Source organism: Eumetopias jubatus, unplaced genomic scaffold (assembly GCF_037043125.1).
Source record: "Eumetopias jubatus isolate StellerSeaLion01/CBP00866 unplaced genomic scaffold, mEumJub1_p1.0 scaffold_6, whole genome shotgun sequence".
In the NCBI taxonomy this organism is placed as follows: Eukaryota; Metazoa; Chordata; class Mammalia; order Carnivora; family Otariidae; genus Eumetopias; species Eumetopias jubatus.
In genome coordinates, this window is record NW_028274812.1 from 15,382,834 (window position 1) to 15,409,126 (window position 26,293).

Genomic DNA, 26,293 nt, shown 5'->3' on the forward strand with positions numbered 1-26,293 from the left:
TTGAGTGAATGAATATATCCATTAATAAATAATTCCATTAAATTACTCTAAACTATAAAATTAATAAAATTCATAGACAAGTTTACCTGCAACCATCATGAAAGGCATTGTATGGTGATTTCCATAATGGAAGTACCCAGAAAAGGTGCCATGTGTTCGCTATGAACATTTGAGAGTATGCTAGGTGGAAAACCCAGCTGGTCGAGGTTGACATTTGAGCTGAACCTTGACTTCTGGCCTAACAGAGATGGGACAAGAAGAAAGAAAGGTTCACATTAGAGATGGAAATGAGTGTGAAGAAGTGGGAAAGTGCCATTTAAATACGGCTTTGAACAGGAGCTTCATGGATGAGAGGAGGAGATTAGTCTGAATCAAATTACAAGGGCTTTGAATGCCACACAATGGAATATGCATGTGTTCTGTGACTAGTGAGAAACCTCTGAAGGGTTTTAAGCAGAGGAAAGATCAAATCAAGTATACACTTTGGGAAGCAAATTGAAAAATCAGAGTTTGAAAGCTTGAAAACTGAAAAGCCAGTCGGAAACTATTGCAGCAATAACAGAAAGCTGGCCATATGTACAGAACCAGAGAGAATGCTGTGAGAGACATTTGAGAAGAAAATTCTTGTCTGTGTGTCTTAAGATGTTATAAATGACCGATACTGCATTTCCACGAACTATAGCTGTTCAATATAAAAACACTAGAACCTGTGAACACTTCTCCAGGTTACCTGATAACTTTGCTAGCCATTTCTCAACGTCAAAAGCAGACTTCTTAGAACAGGGTTGGACTTGTTATAGAAAAGCAACTTTGGGAGGGGTGGTGGCGCACCTGGCTGGCTCAGTGGGTAGAGTGTGTGACTCTTAATCTCCAGGTTATGAGTTCTAGCCCCATGTTGGGTGTAGAGATTACTTAAAAATACAATCTTTTTTTAAAAAAGGAAAGAAAAGAAAAGCAACTTTGGTTTCATCAGTCACAACTGTTGAGCATTAGAAACAAAGAAAAAGAACCAGAAAGCCCATCACCATTGGAGTGATAGTCCCTCAATGTGTGGGGCCTAGAACTTATACCGCAAGCCCTGTGGGCACTTGAGGAGACCCATGTTCACTTCTGAGCCAAGGAGTTGCATTTATCCGTGTTCTGAGATTTCAAGAACATGTTTCCAGCTGATGACTCTGGGCAGTCTCGTGAAGAAATGAGCAGCCATGAGAACTGAACAATGTGTAAAAAGCCTCACCAAATGGAGCCCTGGGCATACATGCCCATTTCCTTTACTGATAAAGGAGTCTTCTAAAATGCAAAATGTGGGGGGAAGGGAGGCCTGGGGGGGTGGAGAGCATTCAAAATAGCACACAGTCTCTTTGCTGAAAAAAATTCTGTAAATAGGGCGCCTGGGTGGCTCAGTCATTAAGCCTCTGCCTTCGGCTCAGGTCATGATCCCAGGGTCCTGGGATCGAGCCCCACATCGGGCTCCCTGCTCAGCGGGAAGCCTGCTTCTCCCTCTCCCACTCCCCCTGCTTGTGTTCACTCTCTCACTGTGTCTCTCTCCGTCAAATAAATAAATCAAATCTTTAAAAAAAAAAAATTCTGTAAATACCTCATGACAGAAAAAGAGTACAGGAGGGGAGCTTTAACTACGTCTTGCACATCAAAGACTCCAGGACACTTTCCAAACACGCAAGTGGAAATTTTTTTTTTGAGTTCTTTTTTTTAATTCTCTAAAATTTGTATTGTTATGTTAATCACCATACATCATTAGTTTCTGATGTAGTGTTCCATGATTCATTGTTTGTGCATAACACCCAGTGCTCTATGCAGAATGTGCCCTCTTTAATACCCATCACCAGGCTAACCCATCCCCCCACCCTCCTCCCCTCTAGAATCCTCAGTTTGTTTTTCAGAGTCCATCGTCTCTCATGGTTCATCTCCCCCTCCGACTTACTCCCCTTTATTCTTCCCCTCCTGCTATCTTCTTCTTTTTCTTTTTTCTTAAAATATGTTGCGTTATTTGTTTCAGAAGTACAGATCTGTGATTCAACAGTCTTACACAATTCACAGCGCTCACCATAGCACATATCTTCCCCAATGTCCATCACCCAGCCACCCCATCCCTCCCACCCCCCACCACTCCAGCAACCCTCAGTTTGTTTCCTGAGATTAAGAATTCCTCATATCAGTGAGGTCATATGATACATGTCTTTCTCTGATTGACTTCTTTCGCTCAGCATGACACTCTGCAGTTCCACCCACGTCGTTGCAAATGGCAAGATCTCTTTCCTTTTGATGGCTGCATGATATTCCATTGTGTATATATACCACCTCTTCTTTATCCATTCATCTGTCGATGGACATCTTGGCTCTTTAATGCAACCAATTAACTGTACTGATATTTAGGGGTTTAAAGTTGTATAAACAATGCTAGAGTCTGGTGTGTGGCAACTATCAGAGTTAAAGGAAAAAGAACCCTGGGGTGAGGGAGGAGGGAGGGGCAAAAGCTCAATCACCACTGATTATCTAAACCCTCAACAAAAATCTACATCATGAAGGCTAACTGGGGTAGGTGTGTGTGTGTCCTAATATTCTTCTTCAATTTGTCTACTTTGCATCTAGTCAACATCCAATGCACCTGCCTACTTCAAATCTTCTTTTGAAAAGATGATGAAAAGAAATTAATGTTACTGTCATCCTTCTTCTCAGCACGCCATTTACCCTCTGCTTCTGAGACCCACGTGGACCCAATGAACTGAAGATGTGGAAGTCAGGCCGACGAGGGTTCAAACAGTCCTCCGAAGGGCGAACACAGCAAAATCCCCCAGGTGATTCTGAAGTCATCCTTGATTCGAATGTGCAGCCAGGGTTGAAAATCCACTTTTGCATATGCCCTAGAATGTTAGCGTCTGTCCCTCTTCCTTCTCCTTGTTCCTGTTTTCCAAATCACAGAGAAACACCTTCCTTGCCCTATGTCCATCGTGGCCTCTCCATAAACTGCTTACCTCAACTTCAACTATTTTCCTCTCTGGGACTGCTCCAGTCCACAGTACTTAATATCCCTCACTCTTTTTATTGACTTACTTATTTTTACTTATTTGGAGTTTATCACAATTGCTTTGTTTTGTTTTTCTAGCATAGCACCTGGCATAGATTAAGCATTCCAAGAAAAATTAGCTTCCTGCTTCCTTTAGGTTGGAAAATTTAACTTCTAATCACAATAGGGTATTAAAGTTGGTCCCTTGAAGGCAAAATAAACAAATATAGGGAAGTCACAAACATCCCAGACTCTTAAAGAGCCCTTATATTCACCTTCTTCAGTGCAGAGTTGCCAATTCCCTCCTAAAGGAGTTATAGAACTAATGGCTTGCTATGTGCCAGGCATGTTTTAAAAGCTTGACGTCTATGAACTCATTTAATCCTCACAACAACTGAAAGATGTAGGTTCTACTTTGATTGGCATTTTACAGATGAGTAAACTGAGGCACAGTGAGCCAGAGATTACAACTAGGCAGGAGTCAAGTCAGAAACATAAGCTGCCTGCCTCCCAAACTTGTGCTTAAGTCACTCTATTACATAAAAGCAATTCTCATTATTTGTGGTAGTTATGACTTTCAAATTTCCATAAACAGTAAATTAGTGAACACTAAACCACCGCTCCAAGGGGAAATACAGCCCTGTATTTTTTACAAGCCTCTGATCATACCATCTCCACCAACCAAATAATACGTAGCCTCATTTCATGTGTATTTCTGTTTACAGATACCTTATTTAACATATATTATTGATTCATTAACATTGAATTCACAGCCAACAGCATTATAACTCATGCCCAAAGTTTATCTAACACACATGTCTTCTACAGCCTTGATCAGACACGTCACAGGCTTCTGGCACTCAGGAACATTAGCCAGCACTTCTGCATTATGCTTGGGAGTCATTTTCAACAGCAAAGTCACCAACAAAAAGCAAAAAAAAAAACGTGGCACTACACAGACTGAACAGGACACTTGTTTATAGTAGAAGAGCTGACACAAGAAGGCAGAGTATCACTTTGCTTGACCTCAGCCGGGAGCATGCATGTCAGATGACTCAAATTTTTCACCACTCTGCCCATGTCCGTGAGTGACCAAGGAAGTGCCATGAGTCCTGATTGGGGGGTTACCAATAAATTTTAGCAAGGAGGCAAATTCGTAAATATGGAATCTGCGAATAATAGGAATCAACTGTCCTTGGGATACCCAATGGACTCCTTTCCACTTTTATTCCTGGGGGAGGGGGTTCACAAATTCCCCACATTCCTCTAGTCCCATCTAAAGATCCACTGCTGGGGCGCCTGGGTGGCTCAGTGGGTTAGGCGTCTACCTTCAGCTCAGGTCATGATCCCGAGGTCCTGGGATCAAGCCCCGCATTGAGCTCCTTGCTCAGCGGGGAGACTGCTTCTCCTTCTCCCTCTACTGTTACCCCTACTTGTGCTCTCTTGCTCTCTCTGTCAAATAAAAAAAGAAAATCTTAAAAAAAAAAAAAAAAGATCCACTGCTGAATGGCCATTCTCCCAGTAAGCAGCCTGAACAAGTCAGTGTGACTGGTGCTTCCTGCCATGCCCTTTGCTAAGAGCTGAGGGAAATGCAGTGAACAAGACATGGTCTCTGTTTGGACCAGTGCTCAGGGATTCCTCCTATTAGAAATCAAAGAGAGTTCCAAAGGTCCCACAAGTTTTTCGGATAACTACAGAAAGTAACTTCTCAATGTAACGAAATTGTATCTTGTACTCAAATTAGAAAGTACATTCTTTCTCTGTGAATTGCTTGAAATGTTCCTGCAGAAATAAATACAACCATTCGTAAGGTCTTCCAAAAATGAAAGATGTAAAAGTTAACATAAAGGACCCTTAAAATCAATTATGTTGTGTTGTGAAGATGTTACAAGAGCAAAAACCAAAAACAAACAAAGCACCAGTATTTAAAGTATTTAAAATACTTTCCTGATACAAGTAAAATGAATCATGGATGCACCTATGCTTGTTCGAAAAGAACAGGGTTTTTTTTTGTTGTTTTTGTTGCCAGAATGGGAAGCTCCAGTCAGCTTTAAATGCCTTGTGTAAATTCACATGGATCTAGAAGCCCTGAAACCAGGAGAGAGGGGCCAAGGCTGACTTCACTTATCCCCATCCCAAATCTCCAAGCAGAAGACTGTGGCCTCAGGGCTCCACCCATTCATACAAGGCGATTCCTGGCAACTGTGTGGTAACCCTGACACCTGAACTGCTAGGAATACAAAATTGCATTTTATTTCATCTATGCCACTGATGAGCTACACAATTTGGGACAAGGGAGCCAAATGAATGAAGACATGAATGAGCTGTCAAAGCAATTACACTAAAGTGAAAATTTCTTCCCGGTTTTTTTGTTTTTTGTTTTTTGTTTGTTTTAAGGTTAGAGACAAGGAAAAAGTGTTTTTAAAACTTTTAATGGAGTTAATGCTATTCTGGGTTATTCTTACACCGCTGGCTTTCCCATGCTAGGCAGAACTCTATTGAGCCCTGTTCCAAATTTCATGAAAATAACAGATGAAAAAGGTCAGTAAAGAAATAAACCAGAAAAGGTGTAAGGAAAAAATCTGGGAATACGCAGATGGAGCAACTAAAACAGGAAAAAAGAAAAAAGCAAGCAAGCAAGCAAGCTTGATAGGAGAAAAGAAGCCAAAAGGAGTTTAAAGAACATTAGAAAATAAAGCAAAGAAAAAACAAAATACGAGAACGGACTACTACAAAAAAAAAAAAAAAAAATCAGCAGTGGAAGGAGGAAGTATGCCAATGTAAAAACTACTATTTCTAACATCATTTAGTTGCAGGAAATTAAAAGAAAATTGTCTTTTACTGTCAGGGTCTTAGAAAAAAATCTCAAGTCTTTCTATGAGAAAAGTGAGTCCAGTTGCCAAGAGCACTGCCCAGGAAGTAATACCCGGCACACCCGCGCCACTGTGGGGCAGGAGCCCCAGCCCAAGGGTGCAGCCTGGGAATGGGAGCATGGAGCCGGAGGAGGCTCTGGGACCAGACAGCTCTGGAGCTTTCCAGCTCGATGGACGTGAGCATCTGAACACTATACTGTGGAGGCCGTTCGCTCCCCGCCCTAGGAACTGACAACATTTGGGAAACTCTCAAAAAACAAGAACCCCATCTGAGTTTATCCAGGACTTATTTGGAAATATCTAGTCCCGAACATTTCTTAATTAGCTTTCTTAGCTTTAAGTGAACTTCTATAATTTTCCCAAAGCATAATTCAAAGAAAGTAGAAAATTACAAGACAAAGTAGCATACTATCTCATCCACAATAACACATTTCATTAAAGTAGCTGTGACGGGAGTAGACTGGGGGACCCAATTTTGTCCCTCCAAAAAGAAGAAACAAAAAACAAAACAAAACAAAACTCCAGGCTTGTTTGGAGTTTTCTTTTCTAAATTTTCTGTGTAGTACTTATTAGATTTATGGTATTAAGATTACTGATAATATCATTATTGACGTTTTGACTATTTCTTAAATTGCAACTACACAAAAATACGTGAAGTACATTAAAAGGATTTGATTTCTGCGTAGGATAAACATCTTCAGGCTCTATAACAGGCATCCAGAACTACTAGCCACCCCAACTGACACCAGTACTTTCTTTTTTTTTAATTTTATTTTATTATGTTATGTTCTTGCCAACACCAGCACCATCCTCACCACCACCACCACCAGCATCACCACCACCAGCACCAGCACCAACCTCATCCTCACCACCACCACCACCATCACCACCACCACCAGCACCATCCTCACCACCAGCACCACCACCAGCACCATCCTCACCACCAGCACCACCAGCACCATCCTCACCACCAGCACCACCAGCACCATCCTCACCACCACCATCACCACCACCACCACCAGCACCACCAGCACCATCCTCACCACCAGCACCACCACCAGCACCATCCTCACCACCACCACCACCATCACCACTACCACCACCACCACCACCACCACCATCACCACCACCACCAGCACCATCCTCACCACCAGCACCACCACCAGCACCATCCTCACCACCAGCACCAGCACCATCCTCACTACCAGCACCAGCACCATCCTCACCACCACCACCAGCACCAACCTCACCACCAGCACCAGCACCAGCACCATCCTCACCACCACCACCACATCACGATTCCTCCTTCACACCACTGTATCACTTATGAGTGTCAGTCATACCGTTTCTTATTTGGGCTAGCTTCTTGAAATTATTACTTCACCAAACTACATAAAATTTCGTCAGTTTGGACGAAGTAGTTGTCTTTTCTATCTTTCCTCTATTAATAGGGTCTGAACATACACACGTGACTGAAAGTGTTGTCAATTAATGCAAAGCTTCCCTCATAATTCCTAATAACATTCTCCAAGGTGCAGAGCTCAGGAGTTAGGATTTCTTCCCTCCTGAGATCAAGAATATGACTCTTCGCCTCCAGCCCACAGAAGTCCTCAGATTTCAGAGGGCAGCAGGGGCGTAATGTTTTACAAGTGGAGCAGGGAACAGCTTAAATGTACCTTTTTTGAAAAGGGGCATTATCTGTCAGTGCATTGGCAGAGTTTAAAGTATAAAACAAAACAGTTAGATGGCTTTGAGGGGCTGCCTCCTTTCAGTGAAATCCCTCACAGTTTCACTTTGGTTGGTTTGTGTTCGAGTGGCTGTATTTCAGGGATTTATAAAGCATCTTTCTCTGGAGTGTGCATCTTGGTTCTAAACAGTGGTGGCCATTCTGTGTTTTCCTTCTTCAAAAAGCAGACAGAGTCTTGGGATTAAGCTAAATGACTAATTTGTCCTATCCATTCAATGTATCCTGGAAAAGCAGGGAACACACTTTTAGCATGCTGTTCCTCTCACCGGGTTCTTCTGAAGTTACATTAAAAAGAATACTGATGTCAAAGGAAGGAGTCAGATGTATTCGTTTTGTGCTGAGTGTGTATTTTAGAAAAAATGTAATTATAATTTGTATAGTTCCTCATGTAAAACTATTTTCACATAAGCAGGGTTTTGATTTTTTTAATGTATCTATAAATAAATGCTATTTATGATAACCTAGGCTGCAAATAAATGTTGCAGATGGTGATAAAGATTTTATTTAAATTTCACTTCCACAGAAAATGATTTCACATGACCACTAATTTATATTTGTAATGAAACTCCTGACCACTTAAATCTGTTCTTTCCTACTATCTTTTAGCTTACAGAAGCACTGGAATGAATATTAATATGTGAAAGAAATAATGAAATGCTGAATGCTTGTGTAGCTTATGTACTGCTTTCCTATACATTATCCCACTTGACAAAATTATTAATACCTTATCATTAACAGAAAGTGTGTCACCTTTTACAGTTTTTCCTGATATCTGTTGTTCCTGTCATTGTTGATTTCTTGCTTCTGTCTTTTATGTTCTTAAAACAATAAGAAACCCAAATGCTAAACCTGAATTTTCCCAAATTAGGAATGTCATATCCTAAATATATTTACAAAAGCAATCCAAGGATCCATATTAACTGAGTGCGAGAAAGAGGATTATAATAAGTGGTAATTATCCTGCAGGGGCTTTCTACCAAACAAGCCACATGGAGTAGGTGAAAATGAAATGGGGATTCAAGATGTGAATCCATTTTTCAACCTAAAATACACTCATTCCCAAGGCAATATGTGGCTCCTTCAGCTATTCTTAGACCAACACAAAATGTCAGGTGAACAGTAACAACTTAAATGAATGAAAGTAAGAACAGAAATAAAGGGTGCTAAAATATCACCTAAATACAAGGAAAGAATTACTGGAAACTTGCAAACTAGCTCTTCAAATCTCTCCCTAGAAATGAGCCTTATTTAAAGTTGAGAAATCGTTTTTAAATGATCACCAATGATCGCACTACTCATTCAAAATGTGCATATAGCCAGCAGAAAAATTACTAAGACATTGATTTTGATGCTAAAGATCTGTGTGTTTGTGCAGTTTGGCGGGGAGAAGTGGGTAAAATTTAGCCTTTAAGAATATTGAGTAGTAAAACTGAAATGAACACGGAGCACTAAATACTTAATTTGAATTTTTAAAAACATGGTGGATATAATATGTTTCATTCTTTAGTTTTATTCAAACCTCCTAAGCCGTTGGAACACTAAAAAGGAACTGAGGATAAGGTAACTCCCAGGTGCCTTCATCATGAAATTTTAGGTCAGACACATCTTGGAAAGTCACAACTGGCCCATTTACAAATGTATTCCCTCTCAACAATTTGCTGGGACATGTGACAATCTTTCTCACATTATTGTATGTCCAGAGCAGTTTTATCTATTACATTTTTTTATACATAGATATGGCTGCATATTGTGGCCTTTAGAAAAAAGTAACCATGGTATCTTTTTTTTTTATTTTACTATGTTATGTTAATGATGTGAACTTCAGGTAAATTCTCTGAACATCCCAGTGGGACATTCAGGTAGACAATCCACATGACAGCACCATGTTACAAATGGAAAAGTTAAGAATCAGAAATAATAAACCTTAATCTAACTGACCTGAAGACACCGGCCAATTTACAGGGGGAAAATAATATAACAACAATCAAAATACCTTTTTGGTTTGTGTAGCTAAAACAACTAGCCACTTTCCTAAATTTTGTGTTTCGTACCAAGCATAACATGTTAGGCCACTAATTTTCAAACATCTACAGTAAGAAATACATTTTACATCAGAGTCGGTGCATATAAGCGTATATAATTAAAACAAATTTTCAGGAAACAAAACCCACCCTTACTAAATATTATGCACTGTGATACTTTCTATTATATTCTTTTCTATTTTATTCCTTAAAAAAAAAATGTTCCAGACTCACTAAGCGATTTCATGATCCTCTGGATCATGACAAGCAGTTTGAAAACACTGCTTGCAACCCCCAAAACTTTAGTAACTACTGAAGATAACGGAAGGTTTCTAGAAGAGCCTAATCAATTTTTTTTTCTTTTTACTCAGAGTTATTCAGACAGGAAAACTGAGAGGGCAAAATAAATAACATCTGCCCATTTGAAACAACACTTATATAGAGCCATCTCTTCCTCCCTGGCTACCCAGAGGCACGATTCAAAGCAAGGAGTAAGGATGTTATAGGAAATAAACTACAAAGAAAAAATCATTCTAAAACTAAGTTTCCACATGGAAACGCATGTGTATGAGTTCTTAACTTTATTATTAAAGTTCCATGTCATTTTTTTCATTATTCTAAATGTATTTGAATACCATCTAATGCAAAAAGTTTAAGATGGAGCATATTATAGTAATATTATTTGCCACTGGGATGATGAACAATTTTGAATTAAATGTGGTTCCCTCTTTATTTGACCATGCTCACTTTGTAATTATTAGCAAGGCAGTAAATAATCCGCTAAGGAGCAGTCTCATTAGTACCCATTGAAATTCAGTAGGATTAATTTGCAATAAAAGAACTGAAAATTAAATGAAAGAGAAAATAGTTTCTGGAGTCCACCACAAGGTTATGGAATTCACATCATATCAAGTGCCTTCCTTCACATCAAGGAGTTTAAAAGGTTGTGTGAGTAAGACTTAATCGTTATATTTTGTTCTAACACTTCAAAAAAAAGTGAGCAGAATAAATTCTTTTTCTTTCCACTTTAACCCTGAATTAAAACAAGTAAAATTAATTTGAAATATGCCAACTTTCTAAAGTTGTGTTCATTCTTTGTCTTTTAAGTAGTAACTCAGTCTGAACCTGTTTGGCTGTGGAATGCTCTAAAATCCTTTGAGGAGGTTGAAGGATATGGGATACGTTCAGATACTCCAAGAGTGTGCCCTTCAGTATCCTCTGGGGCCAAGCTGCACCTTCTTCCTGTTTCTCTGGAACTAGAGAAATCTGCTGAATCTCTGGAACTAGAACACTGAATAGAAAATGGTCCACAGCTTGCAATGCAGAAGGGTCCAGGTGAGGGCGGGAGGCAAGTCCAGACACTAGTGTGTAGTCTGGCTGTGCCTAACTCAGCACCCAGCCACGTGAGCGCCCTGAGAACTCCCAAACCCACCCCAGAGTACAGGTGGCCGTTAGGTGCCCAGGGCACAGGTGTTCATCAGTATCACCCACCTAAGCCCTCCCCAGGTCCATGAGGAAGAGAACGCAGAAACTGTCAAAGGGGTAGTAGGAGAAGGGAGGGGAGGAAAGTATAATCCTTGGGGTTTGGGGATGTAAGGACCCAAAACACTGGCCACTTAAGTCACAAATGCGTTTCTGTATGTCCTGGACTCCTAACACTTCTACAGCGACTAAAAGGTGCACAACCGAGCTGACCCCGCACACCATTTCCGGAGCACGCTCTGCCGGTAGGCCAGAAAGGTAATTTAGCGGGCACGAGGGTTATTTCAAAACACTCTTCCATCCGGCATGTTTTAAACTCACAAGACACCTATAAATTTTCGGCTGTCAGGAGTCATATGCCAGCAATCTGCTCCAACACGGACCCAGCCAGATAACTCAGAAATCAGAAACTCATTAAGACATTCAATTCCTCTATTGCTCTTTTGCGGAGCACAATTCAATCCCAAAGTTTCGAACTTGGGATGGAGAGAAAGGGGGGGAAGTAGGTGCAAGCACTGCTTGCTAAAACAAACAAAACCATCGTCATCATAATAATAGCGTGCATATCTCCAATCAGAAATTGTAGATGAAAGGAAATCTTGCGAGCACATTAAAACAATTTCAATTAATAATAATAATAATAAAAAACTCTGAGCTTCCCTAACCCTACTCACCTCCAGGCTTAAATACCAAGACGGGACATTCACTAGGGACTCCAAGAGCTTTGTGTTTATTTGCTTTGGGGTATTCCCCCCAAAACACACACACAAATAACCGCCGCTTTGTACGATTTTCCAAAATGAGTTAGGAAGCCCATGGGTTTTCGGATCTGCCGCTTACGCAGATGGTAGGGGGGTGGAGAATAGAATTTTCTTTAAGCTGCCAGGCGAGAGAACTTGGCTCTCGAAAGCAAGATCCACAAATCCTTCCCCGCCACCATCTCACCCCACGCCCCGGCCGGGCCGCGAGTCCCGCGGCTCCTGCGGCCGGGCTGCCGGCTGCCCAGCCCCGCGGCCTACGGCCTCCCGCGAGCTCCCGGCCGCGCGGGCCCCCTCGCTCCCTCCAGCCTGCAGGGCGCGCAGCTGCCACCCCGACGTGGCGCGGCGGGCGGCGCGGGTACCTGTAGAACGCGGGAGGGCCGGCCTCGCGCACCGCATAGCCGCTCGGTTCGTTCTCCAGGTAATAGGGCACCTGCTGGCCGTGGGGGTGCAGGAAGGGCGAGAGCTGAGGCGGCGGGTGCAGCAGTACCAGCGGGCTCGGAGACACGCTGTTGAGCGGCGGGAAGCCCCCCAAGCCGTTGGCGCCGAACGCCGCCGCCTCGGACCCGGGGCCGTAGGCGAGGCCCGACTGGCCGTAGACGGGCGCGGAGGCGGCGGGAGCGGCGTTGAAGTCGTACGCGCCACCCTCGGGATAGTTGTACACGGCGGGCTTGCTGCTGTCCACGTATACCTCGCCCAGGGGCCGCTCCAGGGGGATCTTGAGCTGCGGGCGGTTCAGGGTCTCCAGCTCGGTCCCTTGGATTTGATGTAGCAGGGCCATTCCGGACGCTTTGGTGTGGAGAGTCATGGTCATGGTCAGTGGCCGCGGGCAAGGCGCGCACAGTCTCCCCGCGCGGCAGAGGGCTCAGCAGCCGACCGGCCACCTGGAAGAAGAGCACAGCCCGCGGTGAGAGGTGGCGCAGCGCATGTCCCGCCACGAAACGAGTTCTGGCCGTGCCCCGGGAGCCGGCCCGTCCCTTGGAGCCGGGCGGCCAGACGCGATCAAGTGCAGCCCGGCGCTAGTGCGCTCAGCCAACTCCCGGGCTCGGAGTCTCCAACTTTAAGTACCGATCTCCCGCGCTCATATGCATTACAAAGGTACTGGAAGCCGGCCAGGGGCTGTTGCCTTGCACTGACATTGGTTTAAACATCACTCCAGGCGCAACTCGTTTTGGAGCGATCCCAAAAAGCAGCTTCCCTGAACTTTACTTTACTTGTCGCTGCTGGATGGAGGCTAAATTTCACTGCCGGAGGGCGGGGGCGCAGAGGGTTCTCCTAAAGGTGGCCCAGGGAAGGCGAGGTTTAAAACAAACTCGCAAGACTCATCCAGGGGCCGGCTTTCTCCACCGTGCTGCCTTATGTGCCCCATGCCAGACTCCTATCTATCTCTGTTTGTCTCTCCTTCTGTTTGATTCACTCTCCTAGTTGGCTGGAAATATGTAGTGTGTACATAGAATGACCCTGGGGAGGACCACTCTGTTACTGAGATACGGCAGATAGAATGGGGTGCTCAGTTGCATGTGCAGCCAGCCACAGACAGCTATATTTAGCAGCTGCAGGGACTGAGAGGAGACATCTGGGGAGAAGGCGGGCGAAGATTCAAGGTGTACCTATAGGAAGAGCTGCACTTTGCCAGCAGCAGGATGGTGCCAGACCTCAGTTTCCTCAGTGGCAAAATTCCCCCAGAGTGGTCCCTTCGAGAGCCACGACCTTCTGAGATGCTCCCAGCCTGACTTGTATGTTTGTGTTGGACCACAGTACTGTACTTGCTCCCATTATGATTTCTCATGTGAATGATGATTCACAAAAACCTTTGGTTAGGCACACATGGGTGTTCGCGTCTTCCACAGGTTATGCAACCAAAACTTCAGAAAGTTAAATATGAAATGTGACCTTTTCATACAAAATGTAACCTCAGTTCATTAACCAAATCTTTGGCCACTATGTTACGCTGTTGGTTTAACCAACAAATTTTGAAATGCAATGCTCCATTTCTGTTCTTTATTCCTGCGATTCGACCTTCTCCATTTACTTCGCTCTGATACGCAAAATCAAATATTGAGATGAAAAAGGAATAGAAAAAAGTTTTGAACTGAATTAAAATCTAAGCATACACACACAAACAATATATGTATGTATGTATGCACACACACGAGATATGGTAAATCTACTGTGCACCCACAGTCCCAGAGAGTTTATACTTTTTAACAAACTTCCTTTGCCCCAGCCTAAAAGGCTCTGATACAACTATCTGATATGACCATTAATGCTTTGCTTTAATTGCTATCCCAAACACCCAACAGAGTACCTAACAAAATGTTCATGGCACATATAAATGCCACGGTTGCTGTTACTAACAGTAATTTCTTAAAAATTTTTGATACTAAGAAGTATACATTTTACCTAGTTCTTTCAAGAACAAACAGACCATTTTTGGATACTATGCAGATGTAGTTGGTTTAATATGGAGACAAAATTGAGCTTAGCATCAATAACCATAAACTGTAAGCAAAGAAAGGGTTAAAACACATTAGGTGAATCACAGATATTTCTCTTTAGGGCCAGCAACCATCACTTTCCAAAGCAATTTTTTTACAGATGATTTCGTTTCCATAAATCACACTTTCAATTTTCAAATGTCTTTTTTAAACACATGTAAAAGCCCTTCATAGGGCTCTTAAAAACCTGCACCCGCCAAATTACACATAAATTACACAAAGAATCCTACAAGTCCGGGAAGAAAAAGGAGATGCATGCATAAACCCATTGAAAACAGCAAATCCTCATCTCCCTGCTAGGATACAGACACTGGCCAGAAAGGTAAGTTGCTTTCTCAAAATGCTAAAGCTACAAAGAGAGAAATCAAAACAGTCCTACCCTGCTGGATCAAGAGCGTCTTTCCAGAAATGTTCCATGGGCTTGTAGAAGTCGAGGGCTGAGGCAGGGAGAAGGAAGGAAGGAATGTGCTCGCATGTGCGTGTAGCTCCGTGTGTGAGCGAGGCAGAGCGTGTGTGGATGTGTTTGTGTGTGGAATGGCAGGGATTCGGGAAGCAGCCAGTAGGCAGGGCACTTGGCAGCCCCTCCCGGCAAACACAGCAGCTGGGCTGCTGCGTGGAGCTGGATGAATGGCAGTGGGGAGTGAGGAGAAGCTTGCTGTCTGTTCAGGGAGAGCAGAGTGGCATAGCTAGAGTGATCATTATTGGGGAGATACAAAACCCCAGCCCCATTTGCTCCTTATCCTTGGAGCCTGGAAAGCGCCCCATGATTTCTGCTGCCACCCTAAGCAAGAGGGAAAACAGGCTTGCTGTAAATCATAGGCTTATGGCTAAAATAGAATGCCAGTCAAAAGTGTATGGATATCAAGTTTACAAAATGTGACATGGGTGGTTTATCCTGAAGAATATAATTTAACAATAAAAGCCTTCTGGAATACACTTGGATCAAATGCCTTGCTGGCCCCAGTGGGTCCCCCCCTCCCCAAGTCTCTGAACAGACACACTATGGCCGTGCCTCCGATTGCACCAGGAAACCAGACTTTGGAATAAATGTTTTGGCATTCTAGGGATGTGTTTCCAGCTGAAATGTAATACTCCTCCACCTCGTTAACCAAACCCACAAACCTTTCCACGAATAGCTCAGTTGACTGCTTTCTGTAAACATACAGAAAAAAAAAATATATTATTAAAAGCCTGGGGTATGAAGATAAGACAAAGGTGGGTACCTCCGTTTTAAATGGATATTAGACTTTCTAGTTGCACTGGCGTTGGTCACGGAGAGTGGGGGGTCTCTCATTTCACAGTGGTGCCCTGGATGGATCCACCTGGTCCTCAACTTTTCTCCCGACCATGGTACTAACACACAATAATAAGGTGCTCTGTTTTTGCCCTCACCCAAGGTCCCCAGGACACGTGACACCTAGTGGAACCTTTGTTACCAGATAGTAGTCATGGCCTTGGGTATTAAATGGCTCCAATCACAATGCCAGGAGTGGCCAGTCTCTGGCCATGGGACCCTATGCAGTTACCAAGATATAATGAGTGGCTCTCCAGAGCAGTACAGAGAAAGAAGTAAAAAGTTGTATAGAAAGAGTTACAAGAATGTTAATGTCGTCATATTGTAAATATACATTTCATGCTTTCAAAGACCCCAAACATTGCAGTATCGGAGCAGAGAAGTGCTCCCTCCACAATCGGCTGTAAAGACAAATATTGAAAAGACAGTTACCCTTTGTAGGTGACAGTGGTGAATCCTAACTCCTCCTTAGGTCAACAGTGGCCACCCATGCACTAGGCCAGTCCAAAAATGTGGATGTGCAAGACGGAAAAAGGGAAGGCAGGAGAGGGGGAAAAAGAAGGAAGAAAGAAGGGGAAACAAAGGAGACTCCGCAAATAAGCTTCATCGACGTTGATTATTCTGCGACCAGCAGTCACGATTAGTCCACTAAAGGCAGTTTTCTTGAATGCTTTCTCTCCAGCATTCTCTTCCCTCTTTCTGGTCAGATTCATCTCCCAGGCTTGGGGACAGGGCTGGGAGAGGTACTGCACCTTGCCAGTTTTCCTTTACTGCTTCTGGCAAACAACCCCCCCCCTCCGGCCGTGCAGCGGGCTCCCAGCTCTCCCCTTGCCCCTCTCCACGTGGTCACAGGGCACGTGCTCCGCCCACTGCCACGACTGCAGGCGCTGGCAGGTGAAAAAAGGTCGATGTCTCTCTCTCTAATTCCAGCGCTGAGTGGACCCCCGGACCCACTTTTCCAGTGTCTCCTGGGCATTTCTGGCTGGCTCAAAATATGAGTCATCCTTCTCTCTCCCACAAACATGACGAGTCTCTCAACTCTGGGCTATGAACAGCATCACTGTCCCTCTGGTCGCAGTCGCTGGATGACAGTCTCTCAGTCTTCTGAGCCAGCTGTCTGCCCCTCCCTCCCCTTCCACACTGCTGAGCATTCTAGATGTGCTCCTTCTCCCTGTCCCTCCACTGCTTCCATCAGGCTTCTTCAGCCTGCATTACCTGACTTGTTGTAAGAGCCTCCTAGGGACCTGTCTGCCTCTTCCTTCCCCTACTTCTTAAATCCTGCTGCCTTTTAGCTCCTGGGTTCTTATTGCTCCAGGATCCATCTTCTGATGACCCGCCTCTACCTTTTCCCCAGATCATAGCTCCCCCAGGGGTTCAGGTCTTCCTCCTGTATCTCCTCCCATCTGTAGCCCCTTGTTGCAGCCAAACAAAACCCGGGAACTCCGAGCACTCACAGCCTTCCTGATGACATTCTCTGCCTACAACCCCTGCTTTGCTGGCTTGTCAGGGGCAAGCACACTCTTTTTCAAGGTCCAGCCCAAATGCCACCACATCCATAATGTCTTCCTTTATTCCCTTTTTAAAAGGAATTTCCTCTCCACTGAACGCCAATGGTGTTCTCATGCATTTATTACATTCTTCCTTGAATGAGTTATTAATATACTTTTTAATCCCCTTGTCCTGCTCAGAAGCTCCTTGAGAACAAGGGCAGCATAGAGTTATTTGGGAACTCACTGAGTGCCTAGCACTGTGCCTGGTCATATCAGGTCATCAAATATTGGCTAATTTATTAATCCAGATACTTAGAAGAATAAAATAGGATCACATCTATCTGATAACTATCTCTAAGAGCTAACTTTCCATGTAACATTCTACCATTTTCAAAAGTGTTTTTGCTAAAAGATTATCTTTGTATCCTCATACTGATTGAGGCCATAAAGTCAAAATTCAAATTCATACAATCTTGAAGATTAAGCCTGCAATTCTTGGCAGCATGACTCACAAGAGAGCTCTGAATTTTTAGTTCGTAACCAGATAATACTATGACCAAACATAGTTTCTTCTCTAGCTCCATTAAAAGCTTTTTACATTTACAAAAGCATTATTCCTCCAACAGAAACATGAAAGGAAATAAATGTGGAATTATTTCCAAAACAGCTTATGGTACTAGAGATGGTTTCTTCACTCCAAAACATGAAGGTCTAGCTGTGTCTAAACTGATCATTATTTTGATTAAAAATTCTCTGTTTGGGGGTGCGCCTAGGTGGCTCAGTCAGTTAAGCGTCCCAACTCTTGATTTCAGCTCAGGTCATGATCTCAGTGTGGTGAGATCGAGCCCCACATTGGGTTCCCTGCTGGGTGTGGAGCCTGCTTAGGATTCTCTCTCTCCCTCTCCTGCTGTTTCTCCCCCTCTACTTGTGCGCGCACACGCGCCTGTTCTCTTCTAAAAAAAAAAAATAAAAATACTCCATTTGGGAGCCTGTCTTTGTGCATTTATTTGACACCATCCATTTTCCTCCAAAGTAAAAGAAAAATGAAGAATTTCCTTTTATGTTTCGCTCATTTTAAAAATAATTCAGCCTATTTGTTGTTAAGGGTTTTTGATTAGCTCCTAGACTTTTTTCAACTGATCTTTGATTTTTGTTTTATGAGGAGAAATTTATATGCAGTGAAATGCACATATCTTAACGTGTACAGTTGGTGAGTTTAGATATGCCCTTGTAACAACCATCTCAGTGAGGTGATAGAGTATTTCCGTCACTCCAGAAAGTTCCCTTCATGCCCCGCGCTAGTCAGCCCCCAACCCGTATAGACAGCCACTGTCTTAATTTCTATCACCATAGATTTATTTTGCCTCTTGGCCCAGAATGTGGACAAATTGGAGCATGTATTTCCAACCAATGACACAACCAGTCAAGTGCTGGGCATAGGGTTTTGCCAAGGCATCGAAGCTCAGAGCTAACCTTCTCTCAGTGAGAATCCTTTCCCTGGGGTCAGCTCCTTCAAGGCCACAGAATTTTACTAACACTGTATCCATGGACCTTTTTAAAGTATAACAGGCTTTACATGATCAAATGTTACATAAGCCTGCAAAGATACAAGTAAAAGCCAAGTGCAATCAGTATTCATTAACATGTTCTTAAACAGCCTTTTCTTCCCACTGCCACTCCAAAAAAAATTTTTTTTAATAAAATAACTTAAAAGCCAAGAATCAAACCCCAAGATCCTTAGTCTCACAAACCCTGGGATTCAGATGCCATTTCCTGGCTTCCCACCCAGGAGTTGATAGAGGTAGTTTGATTTTTGGGTTATCAGGCAGAATGGCAACGCCGTACTGAGAATCAGTGAGTGATTCAGATTTAATTCATCAGCTTAACAGAATTTAGTAACTTTCATCTTACATTTTCTTGAAAAATTTTTTTAAATATTTCAGAATTTTTTCATATATTTTACTTATACTGCATGTGGCAGAAGACACATTAGAAAGTGCTTTCATTGTAAGTGCCATACATGATAAAAGAATTCCAATTATTCCTGTTATTATTACACTGTGTCCCTCTGCCTAGCTTTATCTGCTATGTACTTGAGAAATCTCATTGCCAGCTTAGGGTATTCTCTGTAAAGAGCAACATCCAGACTGGGCCTAAATTCACATTGGTTCAAATAGTCCTATCTAATGTTGAGCAGGGCCTTTGCACACACACATGCACCCACACACACACATGCACACACACCTAGTAATCAACCAAGAACCTTGCCCAGTTTCAGAACCAGCCTTAGCCAAATGGTAAAAAAAAAAAAAAAAAAAGGAGATTTGTGCATGTTGAGCCTCTTCAGGTCTTTCTTCCTATTTTGTTACCATACTCATCTGGATAATTGGTTCTGTCCCACTCCCACTAAGCACCCCAGACCTCCACGCTAGCCAGTGTTTCTCCCTGTCCCCAACCCCCTCAACTACAAACACACTGTCTCAAAGAAGTGACATACTTATGACCATGCCAGGGAATGACTCATTTATTCAATTGACTCAAAAAGATATATCAATAATACAATGCTATGGCAATTTAAAAAATGTTGATTACTTACTATTTACCAGGACCATTTCTAAGCGTTGGGCACTATCTTAGTTAGCTCAGGCTGCCATAACAAAATATCATAGACTAGGTGGCTTAAAAACAGACATTTACTTTCTTACAGTTCTGGAAACTAAAAGTCTGAGATGAGGGTGCCAGCATGATCAGACTCTAGTGAGGGCTCACTTCCTGGCTTTCAGATGGCCGCCTTCTCCCTGTGTCCTCACAGAGCAGATAGAATGTTCTCTTCTTCTTATAAGACCACAGTCCTATTAGATTAGGACTCTACCCTTATGAACTCATTTAAACTTAATCACCTCCCAAAATCCTATTTCCAGACACAGTCACCTTGGAGGTTAGGGCTTCAACATATGAATTTTGGAGAGACACAATTCTGTCCATAGCAACCACCCAAATATAAGCCAAATGAATATCTCTGCCCTCAAAGAACTTACCTCCAGGGGTTTAGTGTTTAGTCCTATTCAGTGATCCTTCCTACTCTGCCACTTCCAAGAGCATCTCTGCCTCTGTATTCAAGTATTGATATTCCTCCAGATTCAGCCCCTAGGCCCTCCTGTCCCTCTGTACTTCTTCCCCTGGATGATCTCAACCACTCCCAGGGTTTTAAGTGTCATCTGTACATTGCAGACCTAAAAAATAGATATCTCCACCCAAGATCTCTTTGCTGGCTAGGAGGGCCACATTTCTAGATACCTGTTAGACAATTTTACTTGCATGTTCATTCATTCAATATATATATTTATCAAACACCTACTATGGACTGGCCATTTGAGGTTCAACTTGTCCAAAATTAACCTCTCTTTTCCCCAGACCTACTCTACTTTCTGTCTCCTATCTCAGCAAATGGTATTGCTGTTCACGTAACTGTGTAAGCAAAAAAATCCAGTCTGTGACCTTGCCACATTTTTTTCACTCTCTACATTTGACCCACCACAAATCTTTCTTTCCATCTCCCTGACTGCTCTGAGTCTACTCTCTTTTCTCATTCTTGTTACTGTTTTCAGGCCATTCCCTTCTTTCCCAAGCTATGCCTCCAGCCTCTTCGTTTCCCTGTCCACCCTCTACACGGCAAGAAGAGTAATCTTCCTCAATAGTAAAAGAACTTCTCCAGAGTCCCCACCCATTCTCACACAGATATTGTGCCAGTGCCATATTGAATTCCTTTCAAGTTCCTCTAACCTTCTGGATTCTAAGTCTAAATAGTCACATACGTGATTTACTCTACCTGGAATCTTCTTCCCATTCTTTCATCAGACTTACTCCTTCCTATCCATCCTCCAAGTCTCCCTTGAGACATCACAGCCACCAGGAAGCTTTCCTTGATCTCCTTGATTTCCTAATGGGTGCTTCTCCTATAAATGCCCGTAGCTCCCTAAACATCCCCAGTTATAGCCCTTATCATGCTGTTGGAATTTCCTGTGTATTTCTCTGTATCCTACCACCGACCTATAAATTCAAAAGAGGCACACAAGGGCTCTCTTTTTCCAAGTCACAAGTCCATTGCCTAGGATAATGCCTGATGTGTAGTTGGCCCCCAATAAACATTGTTTGAAAAATGAATGCTTAAATTCCTCCCAGATACCACATTTGCATTGTTAACTGACTTCCTCAATAACTTAACACAAAAGGAATGGATGTAATGGCTTATACTTTAGAACCAGAGCTTAGGGGAAAGTTTGGAAGCAGATTCATATTTTCCAACTAAATCTGATTTTTTATCATATAACAGGCTGTTAGAATCAATGGTCCCTTTATGGGTTATCAAGCCCAATCTCTTCACTGTATTTACAAGAAAACTGTGACCCAGAAAGGCATAGGAGACTTGCAAAAGGTCAATGGCTAGGGGAAATGGACCAGCACCTGGGTCTTCAAAATTAGGATCCATCATACCCCTTTCTACCCCATAACCTTTCTACCCCACCCCAGCAACTCCAGGTGGATACTGCATTTTTTCCTTAGTGTGGGCCATGATTAGGATAAATCAAATTTAAGACATAAACTTGGTGGCTCAGTGGGCTATTCTTAGAGTCTTAGAAATCCCCAGCTCTTTGGGAAACACAAGACTGTTTCCACATTCTCAAATCACTGGTAAAGAAATGGGGAGAAGGATTTGAGAAAATAAGTTAAAAACATTGAAACAACTTGTAGTCAAAGAAATAACTTGCCTTATAACATGAAGAAATGAGTTATGCAACTCCCATTCATTACTCCTCAGAAGAGAGTTCATTTAGGTCTGACTCTTAGGACAATAGCATTTGAATCCAACTTTCTAGCTAAAAACAAAATAAAACAAAAAACAAGCCTTTTAAATCCTTCTTGTATCTGCAAAATTGTACAAACTTGCAAATTATAGTACCTTTAACCAAAAAATTCATTGTTTTGATACATTTCAATTATCAAGAGAATCCAGTTTGGAAGACTTAAAGGTCCTTTCCATTTTGCTATGGTACTCGTCAAGAAAACCACTTTATGATCAAAACGTGCTAGCCTTCCTAAAAACCATAGCTTCTTTTTTTTTATTTTTATTTTTTATTATTTTTTTAATTTGTTTATTGTTATGTTAATCACCATACATTTCATCATTAGTTTTTGATGTAGTGTTCCATGATTCATTGTTTGTGCATAACACCCAGTGCTCCACGCAGAATGTGCCCTCCTTAATACCCATCACCAGGCTAACCCATCCCCCCACGCTCCTCCCCTCCAGAACCCTCAGTTTGTTTTTCAGAGTCCATCGTCTCTCATGGTTCATCTCCCCCTCCGACTTACTCCCCTTTATTCTTCCCCTCCTGCTATCTTCTTCTTTTTCTTTTTTCTTAACATATATTGCATTATTTGTTTCAGAAGTACAGATCTGTGATTCAACAGTCTTGCACAATTCACAGCGCTCACCATAGCACATACTCCCCAATGTCTATCACCCAGCCACCCCATCCCTCCCACCCCCCACCACTCCAGCAACCCTCAGTTTGTTTCCGGACATTAAGAATTCCTCATATCAGTGAGGTCATATGATACATGTAAAGAACTGGAAAGATTATTGAGACTCACATTATGAACACTCAAAGATTCAGAAGAATTTAGTGGCAAACTTTTGGCCAGTTCTTGAGTAAAGACATTACTTTCAGTGACATTTGCCAACAGCTTTTTGCACTATGAAGACAAAGAAAGGATAATTCTACGGGATTTTATGCCAAATGCTAATAAATGGCTGAACTGTACAAACTGCAGTTTTCCCCCTTTTCTCCACCCTGCCCTTCCCCTCAGTGTTCTGTCCTTAATACATCTCTACCCTTCCTTACCTGCTGAAAAGCTTCTCTCTTCTCTGAAGTCTAAACAATGTGGGCCACCCCCACTGAGACCCAGAATTCGAAGGTAAAAAAATGCCTGCTCAGCCAATGGGTTATCTCTTATATGTGTGTCCTCAACTCCCTCGGCTTCCTTTTCAGCAGCCCCATAACTGATACTCCTTCCTCAACACAAACATCCCAGGGCCCTTTGTGGATGTCAGTGGGGTACCCAGAATTCAAGCTGAACACCTCCCTCACCCTCCCAACCCCCCATCCCATCGAAACTCCAGTTTGCTCAAGACCTTAATTTCAGTTTATAGAAATACATCTGATCATACTAATTTCCATTCTTACCTGACATGCAGGTATTTGAATTTTAGAAAAGGAAATCTTATTAAACCAAAGAAATCTCTACTTGCGGAGGCACAGAAGCATGAAAAGGGAAGCACAGGGCCTGGGAGGAGGGATCTATATGTGAAGCATGTCCCGTGCCAGTCTTTCTCAAGAGGTTTGAAAATTCGAAATGGACAGGACATGAGCTATATCAAAACATCCCTCGGTTAACCCTTGGAGTGCTGCAATGAAGACATGCCCTTCTTCCTCCCAGGGACAGTCTTTGGTTCTTGCATAAGCAATTAATCATCTAATATAAACAAGCACAGGCAGTACCTGGGGCCAAGTTAGGGCTCTGCTGGGTGTGCTCCAGAGCAGTCCAATCAGAGAGACTAACCATTTTCCCAAAGTAAAGCTGAAGGTGAGACCATTCCAAATACCTAAGCTTTCACCCCTCCCTACGTCGTGATGCTAGAGACAGAGGAACACAAAAGTACTGAAGTCATGTTCTAGATGCCTGTGTTAAATGTCTCAAAGTTTAAGCCTGACATTCCCATAGGCTTTTCTTTTCATGGAAACATGTGGTCTCGGACTCTTTCTGTTGTGATAACTTAGCTTTTTCAGAGCCGGCATGAGAATGATTGAAGTAAATACAGTTTTGCTCATGAATCTGGACATGCTTATTCTTGAAAATAAATGCTGCATTCATTCAAATGAGTGTTTCCCAATCAGCCCAAATTCACCCTTCACTATATACTTAACATACTTTTCCGTCTCTGCCCCCCAGACCTGCTTCCTGTTTTGGGTAATCTAGCATTTGCTGAGTGGTCAGGAGCACTTGCAACCTTGGTTTTATACTCCTCACATCATTTAAAGGAATTTCCACAGAAACTCTGAACCAGAACCTCATGAGTCTCAGCCTGCACTGCTTGGGGGCCTCGCTCACAGTGATTGTGTTGGCCTTGTGTGTATTACTCAGGGTTTCATCATCTGTCACCCCAACCTGTATGTGGGGAGGAAAGACGTTGACAGAGGAAACCAGATTGTCTTAACCTCTCTGTAAGCTGGGTTGGTGGTGAGGATTATTTCTGTTCACGCCAAGCTAGTGCAGTATGAGCATGATCCCTAATTCTGGAGACTTTTCTTTCAGATCGGTATGATGACAACCAAAACATCCAAACACACCCTTTCTGTAGAGTTGATTTCTTTACTGATATCTCTACACCTCATCAGAGGCCTAAAGTAAATCTGGATGGTTGTTAACTGAGCATCTACCATTTGCTTTACAGATATTAATTCACTTCAACATTTTAAGTATAAAATGTGGTTTCTGTGTTAAACTGCCAAAGCTATTTTTAAAGACATCTTGAGAAGATTTCCTCTCATCTCTGCCTGCCACTCACCAATTTCCCCTTTGGAGGCAATGGATGTTAACAGTTTTGTTTTGTTTTGATTAGAGGGGGGCAGGGTAAAAGAAGAGGGAGAGAGAGAATCTCAAGTAGGCTCCATGCACAGCACGGAGCCAATGCAGGGCTCGATCTCACAACCCTGAGATCATGACCTGAGCTGAAATCAAGAGTCTGATGCTTAACCAACTAAGCCACCCAGGTGCCCCGGATGTTAACAGTTTTTAGATGGGTATTAAGGAGGGCACATGTGGTGATGAGCACTGGGTGTTATATGCAACTAATGAATTGTTGAACACTACATCAAAAACTAATGATGTACTATGTGCTGGCTAACTGAACATAATAATAAAAATAAATTAATTAAAAAAAAAGTTTTCTTCCAGAGATGGTTCATGCAGATAGAACACACACACACACACACACACACACACACACACACACACTCTCTCTCTCTCTCTTCCACATTCTTTTTTAAAAACCCAAATAGTAGGGGCACCTGGGTGGCTCAGTCGTTAAGCGTCTGCCTTCCTTCAGCTCAGGTCGTGATCCCAGGGTCCTGGGATCGAGCCCCGCATCGGGCTCCCCGCTCCGCGGGAAGCCTGCTTCTCCCTCTCCCGCTCCCCCTGCTTGTGTTCCCTCTCTCGCTGTGTCTCTCTCTGTCAGATAAATAAAATCTTTAAATAAATAAATAAATAAATAAAAATAAAAACCCAAATAGTAGCAAATATCATGTTTTGTGTCATGTTTTTTGTTTTCTTTAATAACATATCTTGGAGAGCTTTCTATTTTGCTACACACACATCGTCCTTTTTGTTATGAATGCATAGTATTCCACTGCATGGAAGAAACATAATTTATTTTACCAGCTCCCCATTAATGACAATTAAATTTGCCCCCAGTCTTTTGCCATTATCAACAATTCTACAATTAGTGGATCCTCATGGATGTAAATATTTACAATATCCATTTTAGCAGATGTTACCAAAAAACACCCCGTATAGCAGCTGCACAGTTTGAACCCACACGCCCTCCTAAATATGGCGAATCTTTGAACTTTTTGATCTTTCTCAAAATAGTATCTCTATGCAGTTTCAACTTGCAATTCCTTACAATCAGTGAGGCTGGGCATCTTTTCCCAGGTTTTAGTATGAATGCTATCTCTACCACCTAGAGGTTGGGTGAATTTGAAGAAATTGAAGTCTACGATCTATGAAGTTGGGACAATTTCTACCTCAAAATGTTGTTGCAGAGATTAAATGCAATGATAGAAGAAATACATGTTCTACTTGTTAATTTGCCCATTATTTTTCCAGTAGTTAACACGGACTGGGGCCCCAGAAGCACAAGCTAATAATGCATTAAAGGTAACGGAAAGTGTGATAAAGGCCAGAGTCGTGCGGCCCAAAGGTTTCAGATGAAATAAAGAGCTGTTGTTGAAGGCATTGCTTACTACCATTCAAAAATGACAG

The 26,293-nt window shown here is 42.6% G+C and overlaps 1 protein-coding gene across 2 annotated transcripts in view; it reads right to left on the minus strand.

Annotated features, from left to right (window-relative positions):
• Nucleotides 1–26,293, minus strand: part of ESR1 (estrogen receptor 1) — a 379,111-nt gene that overhangs the window by 257,428 nt on the left and 95,390 nt on the right. For both annotated transcript variants that reach the window (XM_028103407.2, XM_088023837.1), the window contains exon 2: nucleotides 12,269–12,790. In XM_028103407.2, coding sequence (XP_027959208.1) covers nucleotides 12,269–12,720 — 452 coding nt within the window. In that variant the 5' untranslated portion in view covers nucleotides 12,721–12,790. The remainder of the gene's footprint in view (nucleotides 1–12,268; nucleotides 12,791–26,293) is intronic.